Here is a 12,519-nt window from a genome sequence, read left to right as displayed (position 1 = left end):
TGAAACCTCAAACATAAATTATATAGTAAAACAGAATGTATTTTCTGTATAGAAAATAATATAACGTAAAAAATATTTTTGTATAATTTGGGATAAATAAGTTTTTGAAATATATTCTAATATATGTAATAGTATGGTATGGTTACAAATGATTCTTAAAAAGTAATTATTTCTTAAAATTTCGTAATAGATCTGTCTATCTGTATGTTGTAGATATTCCTTAAAAACGGTAGAACTAAATAAAATTACAACATACATATAGTAGCCAAATCAGAGTAAACATATACCACCGCAGAAATACCAAAATAAAAGACTGAAAAAGTTTATGTCAAACTAATATTTATATAAATTTTAAAAAAGTCATAGGAATAATTTTTTTTTTTGACTGATGATTATTAAATATCCTTTTTAATGTTTATTTAGGATTATCAGTTTTTGAAGCAGTTCTAAATATTTATTATAATGGTAATAAAGTTTTTTTCATTCTGTGATTTTTTTTAATGCAATGTAAATATTGTGGTATTTTAAAGGTGAATAACTTCTTTAAATATAAATAAAGTTTACACAGGGTGTGGCATGTATAATCTATAAAAATTAAACTACAGCTTCCTAACGATATTTGTAATAGAAAGTTTTTTTCGGAAAAGTTTTTTATTTGTTTTTTTTCGTAAATTAAAGTTCAATTATGGATCAAAATATGTTCTCTGGAACGGTCCTGTCCGTGTGCTGTACGATAAGTTACATGCTGTAAACAAACCACGTAAAGACATCGTTGTTGAAAGATAGAAAGATATTTCTCAATTTTTGTGAAATTTTTCAATGCAAAAGTACAAACTAAGAAAAATAGATATTTAAAAAAACTGATATTTTCTTATTATAATAACTAATAGTAATTACTATCTTAAATGCATTGTTGTTACCGCAAGAGTTCACAAACAAAACCACATCCGTAAGCATCTGTAGTTGCCAACTGCGTGTACTCGTGTACTAAACAAACTCCATTAAAATGTGGAATAAAATGAAATAAAACTTATCATTTCTAGAGAAAATGTTGAAATTGATGCCCAATAGCGTGGATACGGGCATGGCACCGACGCACACAATTTTGGCAAATATTTTTCCAAATTTCAGGTATTCTCCTAATTGTGTCAGCAGCTTCAAGTATACAGTTTTGCAATTCTTCCACCATAGGTAACAATTGGAGTACTGTCAACCAATGACTTCAAGTGACTCCAAAGATAGTAGTCCATTGGTGTTAGATTGGGTGACCGAGGTGGCCACGGCACAGGACAAAGCGTCCAATCCATCGCATCATTCAAAACTGTTGTTACTTCTCGAGTACTGTGTCCCATCTTGCAGATAAAATATGCGTGCCCAAACTTGTAATGCCACATCATCCAATAATTTAGGCAACCGATTCTCCAAAAAGTCAGTATATGTTGGTCCATTTAGTCGTCCTTCAAAGAAATAGGGACACACAAGTACATCGCCTATTATGCCAGCCCAAACATTTACCGAGAACCGATGTTGAAAATGAGTTTCCCTAATCGCGTGAGTATTTTTATCGGCCCATATTGCATATTATGGAAATTCACTTTATCGCGGGTAAATGTCACCTCATCTGTTCCACAAACATAAACAGAAAAGTCTATTTGATTGGCACAATGCCGTAAAAACCATCTGCAAAAAATTGATTATAATCCGGGGGTAAAATCTGTTGAACTGGTTGTAGATGATAGGGGTGCAACAGCTGGCCCCTTAAGATACGATGTACGGTACGAGATGAGGTTCCTACCTGCTGTGCGAGTCGTCGAGTACTAATTGTGGGGTCTTCGTCAAGATTTTCCAACACTGCATCTTCAACATTAAGGTTCACTTGCTGACCACGTCCTTCGAGGAATAACACTTCCTGTATCTCGCAGCCGCTTAATGCACTATAGGATTGTAATTGCACATGGGGGGTGACATTGTGGCCATCGTTCCTGGTACAACCTAGTCGCCGCGAGAGCATTTTCTCCGGCTGCACCATACACTAACACCATATTGACATGTTCGGAAATAGTAAATGCATTGTTTTCTCGGTTCATTGTAAAACTAGTTTGTGCACAAACTAAAAAATTAAGCAAAGTACGAAATAAGAGTCTTGTTTCTAATGTAATCAGCACGCTGTTCTTATTTTTTAGTTCTTTATTAAAATTACACTGTGACTATCGTGGACTTACAAAATAAAAACTTTTGTCTGGAACTTTCACTTTTTAACACTGATGGGTCGATGGACGATGCTTAATATTTAATAATTAAGTGAATAATGTATTCAATACTCAATACTAATACAAAATCAGTTGACTGCACAAATTTTTTGACAATGTAACCTAACCTTCTGTTAGTATTACCAGTATTAGATTATACTGACTTAAATTATAAGGTTGCATCTCGGGTCACATAAAAACATTTAGTTTTTAATAAATAACACAGGGTCGGCCTTCATTTTCATTGAATAAATGAACTTTAATTTACAAAAAAAAACCGCGAAGATAGAACTTTTTCGCATAAGACTTTTCTATTCCAAATATCATCAGGAAGCTGTAGTTTAATTTTTATAGATTATACACATCGCACCCTGTATAGTTGTATTGCTGTAAAATTCAATAAAAACCTACTGAATTTAAATAGATATCTGTGAAAAGTTTAGGTGCATTTGTACCATGACTATATAATGTAAGTATAAATTTAATGTTTTAAATATGCAAAATGATAAACGGTTTTAAAGTAGGACAACATATAACATTAAAAATTTAGCCTATTAGATGAAGAACTGAGATAAACAAGTTTGGATTATGATCCATATTAATCCTTTTTATAAAATGTAGGTATTTATGGTGACTAAATTATTTTTAAATTTTTAAAGAGAGGAAAGGACCAAATATAAACCATTCTTATCTACAAAAATTGACATAATACCGTACAAAGAATATTAGTTTTTTTTTTGCATTTTTTTAGTTCTCACTATTGCGATACTCAAAATTAGTTTTGTACTATAACCACATTATTACATAATATCGGGAAGGGTGTAAAAGGGGATTTAGCTAAACATTTAAGGTAAGGCGTACCTTGGCTGTTAACAGCGTCCAGACTTTGATGCAATTTTTCAGCTGCCCAAAATAAATTAGTAAATTAAAACACGAGTTCATGCAAAATTTTAATAAAATTCTAACAAAAATCACACAAATCAGATTTGAATGTCTCTAAAAGACATAATTATGTATTTTGCGTACAGCTTTTAATTTAATATTTTATTATATAATTTTTATTATTATATTATAATAATAATCATATATTTAAAATGATATTGTTAATTTTGTTAATTTATAATTTGTGTCACAAAAGGTGTTTCACATTATGATAAAAATATGTACCTTATAAAAATCAACAGATGTGAATGATTAATTATCTGTCCTTTATTCAATTTTTGCACAGCTTTCATGAAAATTAGTGCCGTTCCTATTTTCTATTGTCACAATTACTAAAAAAATAGTAAATTCTAAAACATAACAACTTTAAAAATATTTAATTTTTATTTCTAAATAACACTTTACATTAACAAGTTATCTGCTGCTAAATACTACATCTATGAAGTTATGTACACCCGTTTTCAAAATAATTAAAATAGCCATTTTTTTTCAAAAGATTTTATCCCAACTTGCATTGAAAGTATCTTCTTGTACTTGACGTAATAGGTCTTTATTATTATATCTAAAATAGAATACACTACTTAAAATCAATATTCCATAAATTATTAATCTATCTACTTCTAGGTGCTATTGTAGTGTTTACCATTAGCTCAAGATTCTACCGCAAGTCGGAGTTTAATAAAAAATGAAAAATTTTGTACAGCACCTATGTTTTAAAAGCAATACATAAGCCAATACAGATTTAAGTATACAGGGTGTTAGGAATTTGACTGCCTAAATTTTAAGACGATAGAATACATTAAAATAAACAAAAAAACCTTATATGACATGGGTATTAAACCCAACCATTTCCGAGAAAAAAATTATCAAAATCTCCAACTTGATGTACAAAAGTTTCATTAATTAAGGAATATTGACATAACTGCGTCCATAGAATGCCATAAAATACAATGTTTATCACTTACTTGCACTTCTTTATGTTTAATTCTAAAATATAATTAGTGTTGCAATAAATTTAAAATTCGATAAAATTCATATCGAGCAATGTGACAACGGCGTGGCGGATAACACGAGGTACTAAACTGCAGCAATATGCAATTCAGTTGGTATCTGGAATTGGACCGTGTCTAAGTGTTCTTTGCGTATCACTATTTCCTTTTCTTGAGGTGTGTGTGCATCGAAAATGGCGGTGGATATTTTGAGCATTTGTTGTAGTTTGTTTTGAACTTGTGCGTTTAAAAATTACTGAATTTTGCTTTTTAGTAAGTACCTAAATTATTTTTAATATGTATGATTATTTGGAGGACGTGAATCTTTGGATACTTTAATTACACATTTTTCAAATTTATAATTTGATTAAAAGTTAAGTTCCTGTTTTAAGAGATTCATAATTACTAAAAATCTAGCTAAAATTTAAGCACAACACTATCACCGTACTACAAAATTGATACATTTTATTTTATTATTTAAAAACTGGAAAACTGTCTTGAAATTTACTAAGTGTTTCACAATAATAGTTGTTTACATTTTTTCCAAAGGACAAGTCTGCCGCATGCACACGTGGTGTGCATCAGCTGTGTAACGTTAAATTAAGCGCTGTTGTCACATTGTGATGAAACTCCCCAATATTAATACTTGCAGTATTTTGAAAACTGTTAATCTTACGCCCTTGTAATATACAACTTTTTTGTTCATTTATGATTACTCTATCTCATGCTGAAGTAATGGCAGTCAAACTTCTTACACCCTGTATTTTTCTTGGTTAAAAATAATAAACTATTGAAAAAAACATATGTGAATAAAATGAATAACAGGTGTTTGCTTAGAAATTAAAAGATGTTTTAAATCGGTACTAACCATAGGCCGAAAACAGTATAAGTTCAACATGACAAAAATATTTTTTTTAATTTCAGACTTGTAGATAGCGTTGTTGTGCAAACAAATTTTTCAGATTGCAGGAACAAAAATATTGAGTGCGTCAAACAGAAATTTAATTTTGGATGATTTTTTTCCGTCACTTACTCCATAAATCGGCTGTTCCTCAGATATTTATAATGTTTTCCTGACAAGACAAATGCTGTATAATTTTTTAATGTAAGACTTTGATAGATTTTTTTAACACCAGTCAACGAGTCTAAATACTTTTTTCCTAATGATATTGTGGAAAACAACTATTCACTGACTCTGTGGACTACAGACCCTGTCCAGCAATGAATTACACCCACAATATCTAGTAAACAGTTAAAATCATTTGTCAGCAGGTTCACCATCATACAGCACTTTCGAACTTATTAATTCTCATCAGTATGTCCATAGATGAGACGACTATCGACTCATATCCAGTGTGCTTGATGGACGATTCCATTATGCTGTGTGCTGTACAAAACTACTGCTTACATTCGCAGCGCCTATGTACAGCGTTTTGCTTGCGTATATGCATAGTATAAGGTTTAAAAGAATATAAATTTCTACACCCAGGAATTGATAACTCTTTGTACATTAACAAGATACTGACCCGTTAGGTGATCATCTGAATATCCCTCTAGACGTTTACAGTGAAAACAACTGATTGTCAACCTTCCGTGGCAGTCGTTAAAAGTTGAATAAATCTGGACTGGTTGCCTTGTCATTGGTTTACACTTCCTGTTTTAAGAGACATATCGCTCTCTCCTTCAGAAACTGACACACTGGAGATTAAATTTAGTTTTGGTTCACGGCTTGTAATTCCATTCCTTGATTTTTAAGAATGAGTCATTTTGAGTTTTTCAGAGGTCAGTTTGAGATTTTTTCATGAGTCCAAATTTCAGATAGTTCCAACCATTCGTCTCGATTGAAATTTTCACAACTTCTGGATTTTTATTAACTCCCTGTAAAGTCTTGGATAGTATTCTTTCTCTCACCAGAATTCTAATGATTTGTTTACGCTGTCACTCTTCAAGTAACACTTGGCTCCTTTCACCTCATGTTAATGTGTCGTCTCATTTACACAACATATACCTTTCCACATGTAAATGGGATACTATATACATCGACACCTTGGAATAGATTACACAGCCCCACAAAAAAAAAGATTGGATCTGGTATTCAGACCCATGTATTTCCAAGTATTTTTACCGCTGAATCCGAATCTACCTTCAGACTTGGCCCAACGGGTCTGAGTTTTCGGGAAAATTCAAAAAACAGGTCAAAATTCACAAAAAACGTCATTTACGATCGACGAAAGTTATAAAAAATCTAATTATTGTACCAGCTCACTAGACGTGTGATTTTTCACTCGTTTAATTCCAATTTATCATTATAGAGTCAGACAAGCTGGTCCAATTTCATTCCAAAACACCATTTTCATGGCATAATTAGTGTTGCAGAGTTCTGGATCTATCTTTTTATCCACTCACCCATTTATGAATTCATACATCTCTCTATCCAGTCGTTCACGCATGAATACGAATATTTATTAATCCACCTGTACCACCTATAAAACCTACACATCCACCCATCTGTCCATCTACTTTTTGTACTGAGAGATGAGATAAAGCCTAGAAGATTGAGAATGCAATAAAACTTGTAGAATACTCTACTTTCTAATGAATGAAGGAAGTGCAACTTGTAGTTCATCAAACATCTCAGATCTTGGAAGTCTATTATCATTTTTGATACAATTTCTATTTAGGACTCTTGTTGTTTCCTAAAAAATTTGTTGCTACAACTTTGAAACTAATCCAAACACTCTTCCCAACGCTACTCATTGTAGTGATGAATGTTGCATCCTTGAACAATGTCCGAATCTGAGGTCCATCGAATACACCTTTCAATTTCACTTTTCACAACTTTTTTTAATTTTCCTGTAAACTCAGACCCGTTGGGCCAAATCTGAAGGCAGATTCTGATTCAGCGGAAAAAAATACATGGAAATACATGGGTCTGAATACCAAATCCAATCCTTTTTTTTTTTGTAGGGCTGTGTTCAAATATCTACGCATATGGGTCAGCTTTCTGTAAATGATGTGGTCTAGGGTGCCGTCTAGTTCTCTCGTGACAAGAACATCTAAGGAATGGAAGAAAATTGTACCTTATTTTCTTCCGTCCCCCTGGTGAAATTGATATCTGGATGTATTCCGTTGGCACAGTTCAGAAATCCTAACTTAAACATATATTTCCTACACTTAATACGAAAAGAAAAATATATTAAAAAATAAATAAACCATCTCTTGTAAAAAACAAATAAAAAATTATAAAAACAAAGGTCATACTTATTGACATTTGCATGAAATAAACATTTTTGGCATTTCATACTCTTGTTAGTGCATTTAATGTATTATTTTAAAAAGATAATAATGTGTAGAGTATTTTATTTAAAGTCACATTTACTTTCGGTTAGACCAGAAAGTGCACAACAATTTGGTTATAATTATTCATGGTGATTATTTAAATAACCTGTATCGAAAACTTTTATTAAGAAACTTATAGGATATTATTGTCATCAAATAATAAGCAGAATTCTCAATACCTGATAAATGATTGAGTTTGCAGAATTAGCAATTAGGGAAAAAAATTGTCCAAAATTTAATTCTCTATCAGATACACCAAATTTTTTTGGCATGAGATCGAAAAATGTGTTTGTGTAACAATGCTACATAGTAATATAAAAAAAATATTTTCATGTCAAGTTGAATCCTTTACTACTTTCTATGTACCAACGGCTAGTACCGGTTGCCTTTTAATTTCCAAGGAAACACCTGTAGGAAGTTAAGTAGTACATATTGGATATATGGGATACTGATTTAATTCATAAATATGTTATTTTAAAAAAAATTTAACAATAAATATATAATTCAAGGAAATCTACACAAAATTTTCACAAAACTTATATTGCCTTATATGTATCTTACATCTATTAAAGATGGCGGGGAAATATTTACTTTATCGTCATGAGAAGGAACAATAGAATAAATGAACACCTTTTGTAACATCGTTACATAATTAGTAATATTATATAGTATTAAATTTTAATTTATATTCAATAGGTATTATAATAAAATCGCTCAAAAAGCTTCCTGAACTAGCGTATTTATTTCTCTATAAATACATTACAATAGAAAAAATTAATAAGCTGTAATCGAATACTTGTGATTTTAGTTATAAATTTTATTTCTGACAATTCTAAACAAAAATCGAAAAAGAAGAGATGCTTACCTTTGCTTTTCTGAGGACTCTTATGGTCGTAACTCCTTGAACGTGGTTCGGGCTCTGGACTAGTGGATCGATTAATTCTGAAACTCCTACCACCTTGCTGTGCTGCCTGATTCGCTAATTCTTCATTCAATCGTTTCGCCAAATGCATGGCTTCGTGACCACTTACTGTATGTGAACTCATGCGAAAAGGAAAAAATTATTTTCAAATTATGAAACTTACTATAGAAAGATTGAAAGAAATCAATTGCAAAACAATTATCTCAAAAGTAGTGAAAGTTGCCTAAAAATGACAAAAAAAATGTATAATTCAAGTAGTATCGAGATATTTAAATCTAGACGAGTGACACTGTTTGTCGCCAACTGATACTATTTAGCCTAATATCTGTTCAGACTGATTATTTTTTTATCCCTTTCTTGAATATTAGGGATTATTTTATGCACTCGCAGTGGTTGTACTCCGTGGAAAAAATTACATATTGGTGCATGGGGTAGACAAAGATTTACAGGTTAGGAAAGTACCAATGGTCCATCTGCTCTTACGTGGGAGTGATAAAGTAAGACATAGAAATCCATGCGATAGAGAAGGATGGCTATAATGAAGGGGTCTCATAGTCACCGCCTGTTTCGCCCTTCCACAAATAAGATCCACTTCTTATTTGTGGAAGGGCGAAATGGGCGGTGACTTTTAGACGCTTTCATTATAGCCATCTTTCTCTATCGCATGGATTTCTATGACTTACTTTATCGCTCTCACGTAACGGCAGATGGACTATTGGTACTTTCCGATCCTGTATATGCTTGCAAAACAAACGGTTTAGTGCCAAAAGTGTAAACAGGGGAGGCGAAAGAAAAAAAATTGATTATTGGTCTGAATATATATTTTTTTATTTTGACGGCACATCTACTGCTTGCATAAAAATGAGTTATTTCTTAACTGTCATCCTTGTAGATCTGTAGAAAAAAACTTACCCTTTTTTTATTTGTGTATGAAATCATTATTTCATTGGAAGTTTAAAAAATGAAAAACTTAAATTGTGGCAGACAGATGTGACGGGCTAAAATATGACGATTGCGCCATTTATTAATAAGAAAAGAAGTTCAACTAAAATCTTATATCACTGTCCTCCTTTTATTTATTGACATGGTACAGAGAGGAGTTACTCAAATAAGAAGTTGTCTATAATAACAACGTCCATAGTCTAACATGTCACAGTTGACAAAAATTTTTAAATTACATTTTAAATTATATAAGAAATTTTCAGCAAAATTGCTTAAACACCCCTTTTCTCAATAATGTACAAAACTTCTCTGCTACAATTTTATTCTCAGATGAACCAATTTTTTCCCGCAGCAAGTTTTCAATTTCTACAATATGCACCTATTGAAAATCTCTATACAGGGTGTCCCACCACAAACTCCATCGATGCATGGATATCTGGAAAACCGCTCGAAGGATTTTTTTGAAATTATGATGGTGTGATATGGACTGTGGGGCCTACCAAGCTAAAATATTTTCAAGGTCATCGTACTTCCGGTTATACCGGAAGTCGATACTTTCTTATTTTAAATCGAACCCCCTGTATATCATTGCATTTTTGGAAAGAGCATCTATTTTTAAGTTGAAAACATACAGCACACTCCATACATACTTAGGATTGACCGTTTCCGAGATATTTTGATTTTTAAGCAAAAATTGACAGATGCAGATTGTCAGCAAAATTTAGTTTTCCCGGAAACGTAGGTTTATTTTTTTGTGCAATTTGGACATTTTGTAGAGGAAGACCTAATTTATCAAATTTGACATGAAAATTTTCCAGTTTTTATACAGGGTGGTCCAAAAAGATTATCGAATATGAAGTTCAGAAAATGTGGAAAAGTCGAAATTTTTAAATGGAAACCCCTAATTTTTTTAACGTATTCGCATTCTGCACTAAAATTAAGTGTAACTTTGTTAAAGTTTCCCTATACCTAAACCCAGTGGTTTTCATTTTATTTACCAATAAACATTTCCTTTTTCTTAAAATGATGTTTCCATTTGTTTCGCACATTTTAGGTTGGCCGTGACAGGTAAGTAACAATCAACAGGACAACTGTCACAGGTTTTTAATTGTCAAATTTATATAGTTCCTTGTGGGTCGCTGCTCTAATAGAATCCGGTGATAGATGCTATTTTATTTGAGACATTAAAAATAGTGTGTATAGTACTCCAGTAACAACAAAGGAAAATTGTATGCATGGAGTAAGGCAAGCATTTGAGCATCTATCACCGAATTCTATTAGAGCAGCGACCCACAAGGAACTAATCCGAAGGTGTGAAAAATGTTTGGAAGTTGAGGGAAGACATTTTGAACATTTATTAAAATAAATTTGACAATTAAAAACTTGTGACAGTTGTCCTGTTGATTGTTACTTACCTGTCACGGCTAACCTAAAATGTGCGAAACAAATGGAAACATCATTTTAAGAAAAGGGAAATGTTTATTCGTAAATAAAATGAAAACCACTGGGTTTAAGTATAGGGAAACTTTAACAAAGTTGCACATAATTTTAGTGCGGAATGCGAATACGTTAAAAGAATTAGGGGTTTCCATTTAAAAATTTCGACATTATGAACAATTTTCATGAGAGAATATGACATGTCATTTCACTTAATTTCAACAGTTTTCAACATGTTTGCAATTTGTTAAGTGAGGTCAGGATTTCTTTTTTTAATGTAATTTGCAAGTTTGTAAACACCCTATTCATTATTAAAAATGGGTTAATACCACTATAAAATAAATTTCATACTTACCCAATGGGAATTGGATCACTGGTTTTAAGATAATGTCGGTAGGTTGTATCAGGCGAATCTGGTGGGGTAAAACCATTATTACTAGGTGGTGATTCGAGTACTCTTGGTGGATCTAAAATCAACCTTTCTTCTTCTACAGCAATTTCTCCTTCTTCGTCGATTCTAGGAGAACACTGGCTCTTGGTCTCTTCAGGAGTTGCTGTTGCGGATGTGTTTAAACTCTAAAACAAAGCAGTTAATTTTTTGCTTGCACAGTGATTTGATAACTTATACAGAATTTTTACTAGCAGCTGATTCATTTCTAGAATGAGGACGGAAACCGGGGCCGGGTGGAAGATTTTTTTGTACACAGCAATTTACACCTGGACTGAAATGTAACTCTATGTGAAACCTTTCTTCACTGCATGGGTCTTTGGTAGGATCTTCATACAGCATGATGACAATTTGTGACATGTAATTCAATTCTGATACCATAGACACATACTCCATGGCTCGCCGCCACTGTTCATCTTTTCTGACCTGAAGGAATTAGTTTTATAATTATGTACTATATGTTTAAAGTATACTGGCTGCCCACTGGTCGAAATGATTCAGAATTATAACGACTGATAATGTGGACCTTTCTCATGTGCTGTAATTTTTTTCAAAAAGAAACATCATATGGTTATTGCTTTATGGAAAAAAAGTGATGTGATTATTAATAATGGAATCATTTTTTGGAAAATATTCAAAATACTATCAGAAATATGTATAGTAGTCATTGAAGCTGAAAATCAGCTGTAACCTCCGAATTCTTTGCAACTGCATGGATTTGCATGAAAATTTAGAATAAGGCTTATCTTAGGCTCAAGTTCAAAAGTGACATAAGCCCGATTGACGCTTTTTGTTTTTTAGGGGTAAAAACTACCCCTAAGTGAAAAAAATTGAAACAATTAAGTTTTAAGCATTTTATTGATAAAAATCTTGTTCAAGCACAAAGATTAAATAATGTTCCATGTTCTCGAACATGTTTTATGATATATTTGATCTTTTCGACTCTATTTAACCCTTAAAAACCCTATTCAAAAAATAATGATAAAAAATTACTTTTTAATGATTTGGAATGATTAAAACGTGCAATTATATAAAATAAAAGTTACGTTATAGCTAATAAAAGAATATTTCCCTTTCAACCCCTAAAAACCACCCCTGTATTGACAAAAACTATAAAAAATTACTTTTTAAAAGCTTGGAATGCTTTAACGGTGCAATTATTTAAAATAAAAATTCCCTCATTGCTTATGAAAGAATTTGTATCTCATAACACTTTTCAACCCTTATAAATCACCCCTGTGCTAAAAAAAT

At 31.9% G+C, this 12,519-nt stretch overlaps 1 protein-coding gene across 3 annotated transcripts in view; it reads right to left on the bottom strand.

The window, feature by feature from the left end:
- LOC108904105 (inositol hexakisphosphate and diphosphoinositol-pentakisphosphate kinase) overlaps positions 1-12,519 on the bottom strand; it is a 60,154-nt gene that overhangs the window by 28,487 nt on the left and 19,148 nt on the right. For 2 of the 3 annotated variants that reach the window (XM_018706523.1, XM_018706524.1), the window contains exons 14-17: positions 11,449-11,694; positions 11,176-11,396; positions 8,385-8,563; positions 3,111-3,152 (exon numbers count right to left, since the gene is read on the bottom strand). In XM_018706523.1, coding sequence (XP_018562039.1) covers positions 3,111-3,152; positions 8,385-8,563; positions 11,176-11,396; positions 11,449-11,694 — 688 coding nt within the window. The remainder of the gene's footprint in view (positions 1-3,110; positions 3,153-8,384; positions 8,564-11,175; positions 11,397-11,448; positions 11,695-12,519) is intronic. The other variant, XM_018706526.1, reaches the window with a different exon arrangement.

This window comes from Anoplophora glabripennis, unplaced genomic scaffold (assembly GCF_000390285.2).
Source record: "Anoplophora glabripennis isolate ALB-LARVAE unplaced genomic scaffold, Agla_2.0 scaffold106, whole genome shotgun sequence".
Taxonomy (NCBI): Eukaryota; Metazoa; Arthropoda; class Insecta; order Coleoptera; family Cerambycidae; genus Anoplophora; species Anoplophora glabripennis.
Note: the sequence above shows the minus strand (reverse complement) of the source record. Positions and strands in the feature narration are given on the sequence as shown.